Raw genomic sequence first — 5,756 nt, forward strand, 5'->3', positions numbered from 1 at the left:
ATAAGGAGGAAATTCGAGGGTTGAATGTTTACCACCAGTGGATAAGATAAATGTCTGACATTCCATATCTGACCAGAAAAGGGTACCTCGACCGGCTCATTGTAAAAATAAATCAGCATTTATGAAGACTACACCTGACGGGATCAAATTCCTCACTTGAGAGAGTAAAATGGCCCTAATTCTTCCGCCAGATAAAATATAGTTCCATAGTGGTGATATATCTTTCCAATTTGGACAAAGGAAGTTCAGTAGGTACCCTCCCTAGAATCAGTGTTAGATTGTCAGTCATATTCATTCATTTTTGTCAATCAGCAATATCAAATTAAAAAAATTGAGCAATGGGTTGGGTAGAATGAATATCTTTTGCCTGCCAGTTGTGATTAGGCTCGTGCAACCTTCTTGAAATTAATTGCAATGTGAACACAATGTCATATTCAAGATTTATAATTGTTAATTTCCACAGAAAACAATACAAAATGTTTTCATAGCATACATTAACTGCTATAGCTGCATTCAACCATCAATCAAATCGATCAGTCAGACATTCAATCAATCATTCAATGAGTCAATCAATAGTGATCAACCGGGCATGGTGGCTCAGTGGTATATAGAGCGCCCGCCTCATGAACGGCAGGTCATGGGTTCGATCCCCGGCCGAGTCATACCAAAGACTTATAAAAATGGGAGCTTCTGCCTTCTTGCTTGGCGCTCAGCATTTAGATTGGAGAAGGGTAACAATAACATATTATGTTATGCAGGGCCCGCTGGAAGAGCAGTCTTATGATGGAAGTGGCTACCCTGGGTAAATAAACCGTTATAATAATTATTATTATTAATCTATCAGCTAATCATTATTTCAACCAATCAATCAACCAATCAATCAATCAACAAATCAATCAATCATTCAATCAATCAGTCGACCTATCAAACAATCAATCATCCAATCTATCAGCCAATATATGAATAAATAAATAAATCAGTCAATCAACCAACCAATCAATCGATCAATCAACAAATCAATCAATCAACCAACCAATCATTCAATCAATCAGTCGACCTATCAAACAATCAATCATCCAATCGATCAGCAAAAATATAAATAAATAAATCAATCGATCAATCACACAATCATCCAGTAAATTTAATGACTCAATCAAACAGTCAGTCAAACAATCTTTCAGCTAATTAATCTATCAATCAATCAAGTCAATCAAACAATAATATAAATCAATTAATCATTCGAATATTAATAAATAGTTGAAGACAGTCATATCAATTTTCATACTTGCGCAATAACGGAACACAATAACAACGGGGAATTATTTCTTTGAATTCATGTTTAATATACAATAGATGTCAATAGAAGATAATTAGTTATGAGAAATCAATTAATCTGATGCTGCAAGTTAAGGAACGGGTGATTTTTCTGATATCTATGTTATTGATCGCTGCAACCATAACGGTTTCATAAACTGGTTTCGAAAAATCCCTTCAATCGGTATCAATATGTCATCATTAACATGAAAGTTATGATTATTCTATAACATACAATCAAAATTGAAATAGATAGGCCTACTTTTATAAGATTCTCTTTTTTCTTTTTACAAACAAGATCATAGTACGTTGATGTACTTTTAATCTTGAAAAAGTACCATTCATAAATATGTCGGCTGACTTCCATTCACCTTAAATTCAATCTCTAATATTTACTATAAACATCTCTATCTATCATGTTCATTAAATAAAAAGCGAAATTTGCAAAAACATGATTTTCTTTATCTACTATGATAGTAATGATTGTAGACTGATACGCCGTCACCATCGTTATCGTCATCATGGTCATCGATGTCCGGCGTAAGAATTATGAGAATATAATTATACTCAGCCGGGAGCAATCGTGCACTCCATAGAATTATTACAGATTTACAAAATTTAATGATTATATATTATAGACCAACAGCCATATTTGACTAGTGTTTAGTAACTTTGTGAGAGAATACAATCTTCGGATATCTTCATAACCGGAATCTTCGACATCTGATCGACTACGGCATGATGACATACTGAGGTTGAGTTCATTCTTTCTTTAGGGGTATTCTGATTTCATTCCATTCATTTGCCTGAAATTGGTCTGTTTTTATGTCTATGTCGGGATTAGGTTTTTAATCTAAGGTTAGTGATTTAAGGTAAAGAACTTCGATTTGACGTTTTTCTTGATGCCGGATAATTGATGCTTCTATGTACGGTTACTTCGGTATAATCATTGTCACACATGTCGGTTTTTATGATGTCTTAGTGATGCCGGATATCCGCTGTTCCTATAAGTTTATCAAAAGTATCTGGTTATGATGTCTTCCTTAATGCCGGTTTCCGATGTTCCTATAAGTTTATCAAAAGTATATGGTTATGATGTCTTCCTTGATGCCGGATATCCGATTTTTCTAAATTCTGTCTGAATTGAAATGAATCCAATGACCGGGGTAATAATATGCTGTAACGCGCTTTGAGCCATTCTGTGAAAAGCGCTTTATAAAAAAAAATGGCTATTATTATTATTATTATAATTGTTATTTAGGGATTCTATATGGTCGATACCCAGTAGCTAGCCAGATTTGAAGAGAAGAATGGCCGTCCGTCCGACGTAGAAGTAGATAAAATGATTCTTCTCATGTGTCACGTGACTGCCATAGTTACGACCCACAATGCAATGCCAGGTTGGCTCGTGCTTTGTGTCGAATTCCTTCTTGAGTTCGGCAGCGATGTCCTTCTCGAGTGGTTTGTTCTGTTTATCGCGAAGCATTGCCAACGCGAGTTCGACGGCGTCATCTTCCATCTCTTTGCTCATGTCGGAATTCTTGATTTCAAACTCCTTGTCGGGCTTTCCGGAATAGCTTGATCCTCCTCGGTTCATCTATAGAGTTAGGGATGATAGATAAAAGAAAACACATCGTTATTAATGTGAAATCATCTTCAAATTGTAGTAGTAAGGTTGGACAAAAAAAGGCCCAATTGTTAACCATCACTGGGCAACATACTGTCCACACAACTATGGTTAAAGTCTGTCCAAATTGGGTAATAAAAACTTAAAATTGGGTAATAAATTTGCTCAATTGGATAATAATTGCCCAAAATATAAATATTTTTTACCAACATACATTACCCAAAACAGTGGACAGCGTGTTGCCCAACATTTTAAGTGTATAGGATTCCATATAATCAGGGGAAGATGGTAGAATAATGATCCATAATTCAGTTTGCAAGAAATTACGTAATTGTCCACTTTTTTATAAGTCAAATAATTTTTCTTTTTAAAATACGGTGCGTGGGTCTGAAAATCGTTCATAGCGCCATAATTTTACTATCGTCGGTGGCCAATTTGAAGAAAACTTCCCTAATTTTTTGACGAGTCTGAGAGCGAACTTTGTCACATCTTTGGATACTTAGAAAATAACAGAAATACTGTCCATCAATAGCCAAACCTAAATGGCATGTATTGGCCATTGAAATCATTTGACATCCACTGGCTCCCAATAAATCAAGCAGACTATATAAGATTATAATAAATATGTCATGATTATACGAAACCGAATTGAAGCACTGAAGAAAAAAGTAATATAACATAAGATCTATAAAGCAAATACTATCATCACCAAACACTTAAAATGTTGGGGAGCATTCTGTCCACTTTGTTGGGTAATGTACGTTGGTAATATATATATATATATATATATGTATATATATGTATACGTTTATATTAAAAAGGTAAACATTAAAAAGGGCGTCATCAACTTGAAAAGGGCCACAATCTAGATTTCCACCAAATAAAAAAGAAAAATTATTTCTTGTTCTCAAACTACTTTGGCTATACCAGCATGCTTTTAAACAGGCACATCTTTGAAAGATGCCGGTAGCACTGAGATGGAATTTATTAGAAAAAGAACAGTAATTCGTCCTAAGACAAAATGACAAAAACGGAAAAAGGGAGAAAGAGAGAAACGAGGGAGAAAGAAAGGGAATGATTACAAATATTGAAAATACATGGTTGTAGGATCTTTAGAACTCTAAAAATATCAAGATGCTTTCCACACACACATGCACAAAAATGAAATAATTAACTTCTTCACTTACGATTAAGTCTTGGGTGATTAAAATCGGTGAACTAAAATAAACAAGTTGCGGAATATTCTTCAGAGATGCTGTCCTGACGATTGTGAATCTCAAAATGGACCTCTGGTGCAACTCTCCGTCTCAATAATTACAAACTGTCATTTTCCGAAGACTAATCTTTCAACGAGCTGTCCCCGCCTAGAAAACTGACGTTTAGAATAGAAAACAATTCATTGACACCCTTCGTGATAGTGTTTGACTCGCTCCGTACTCACAACCAATCGCATTTCAAAACACACGAGGGGGAGGGGGAGACAGTATATGAGTCAAAAGGTTTGAGGGGCACAACATGGTATATAGGGTGATATTTCTTTTTTTTTAAACGAGAGCGAGTGAGCAAGTGAGCGAATTTCTGACGTTTTGGAAATGAAAATCTATGTTTACTATAGATATCGACATTCTGCTTTTTCTTTTTCACCTTGATCGTGGAACTTTTGGGGGCGGGGAGTATAGGAAAAGATGACTTTGGCAAAATCGATATTTTTTTTAATATTTGGGACGGAGGGGATCCAGTGCCCCTAAAAAAATTTTATGAATAATCAAACTTAATTTAATCCCATTTTTGTCTATAGAATGAGAACCCAAGAAATATCTACTTTATACTGTTTGACATTTAGGTTGCTTAAAAGGTTATAATCCACGCAGTGAAATATTAAAATAATTCATTTAATAACAACAAAATGCAGATTCTGCATTTGGGCACGCATACCTTTCCCCGTATTTCTAATTATAAGGGACAAACTGGCAGAAAGGTATATCGATATAAATTATGTATAATCGCATCCACCATTTGGAAAATATTAAACGAGCACTTGAATATTTCAAAGCATTTTTTTTATTTCACAAGCATATTTCAACGATGTATTTTGAGAAGGTGTTGGCATGGGATCACACTGAGAATACTGTCTATGAAATTTTCCTTTTCTCCGTGGCTTGTAACAAAATATTACTATTTTTCAAAGTGTTTCTTTTAACCCCTGCATGCTGCCGACCTTCACGAGTATATTTCACAAAATATATTATAAATGGTGTGTTGTTCCTCAGGCTATACCCTTGCCTCGTAGCTTTTAACAAAATGCGACCATCGCCAAAGGTGTGAATTATACCTCACACAGGACAATATGGTATTTTGTAAGTAAATAACGCCGATGATATGAAATCTCCCACACACTTAATCATTTCAAATGACAAAAAAGTTAATGAAGAGTCGACACGGGCAGTGAAATTCCTTGCGTAATGATTTAACATAATTAAAATAATACTTTGGAATTATAAAGAATCGTTGATTTTGCAATTGACCACATTTTCTCTCTTTTTTTTAGTTTATGAATAGCATTTTATTGCATATTTCTATACGGGGCAAGCTTCCCTTAAAATAAAGCATTTGATACTTTCATTTAAAAATAGATGTTTATCAATTAAACTTGATTACGGGTCGAATTGTCCTACAATAAAAACTTTGAATAGAATAGAATATAATTAGCCATTGATAAATGATAATTATAGATTCTGCTCAAAACTGAATAAAACCTAATTAATTAGGCTGCATGCAGAGTCCTTTCTGGACTACAACAGAGGGAGGAGAAGAA

General features: G+C 34.5%; 1 protein-coding gene across 1 annotated transcript; it reads right to left on the reverse strand.

Moving 5' to 3' along the window:
* Positions 1-1,319: 1,319 nt before the first annotated feature.
* LOC129271033 (dynein light chain 1, cytoplasmic-like) lies at positions 1,320-4,219 on the reverse strand. The gene is made up of 2 exons (XM_054908383.2): positions 4,129-4,219; positions 1,320-2,911 (listed from the first exon to the last, which is right to left on the reverse strand). Exon 2 carries the CDS (start codon positions 2,909-2,911, stop codon positions 2,603-2,605), a length of 309 nt encoding a protein of 102 aa, XP_054764358.2. The 5' UTR covers positions 4,129-4,219; the 3' UTR covers positions 1,320-2,602.
* Positions 4,220-5,756: the final 1,537 nt, after the last annotated feature.

This window comes from Lytechinus pictus, chromosome 11 (assembly GCF_037042905.1).
Source record: "Lytechinus pictus isolate F3 Inbred chromosome 11, Lp3.0, whole genome shotgun sequence".
Taxonomy (NCBI): Eukaryota; Metazoa; Echinodermata; class Echinoidea; order Temnopleuroida; family Toxopneustidae; genus Lytechinus; species Lytechinus pictus.

Coding starts and splice junctions, on each gene's coding strand:
- LOC129271033 (XM_054908383.2), bottom strand. CDS start 2,911: ATGAACCGAGGAGGATCAAGCTATTCCGGAAAGCCCGACAAGGAGTTT.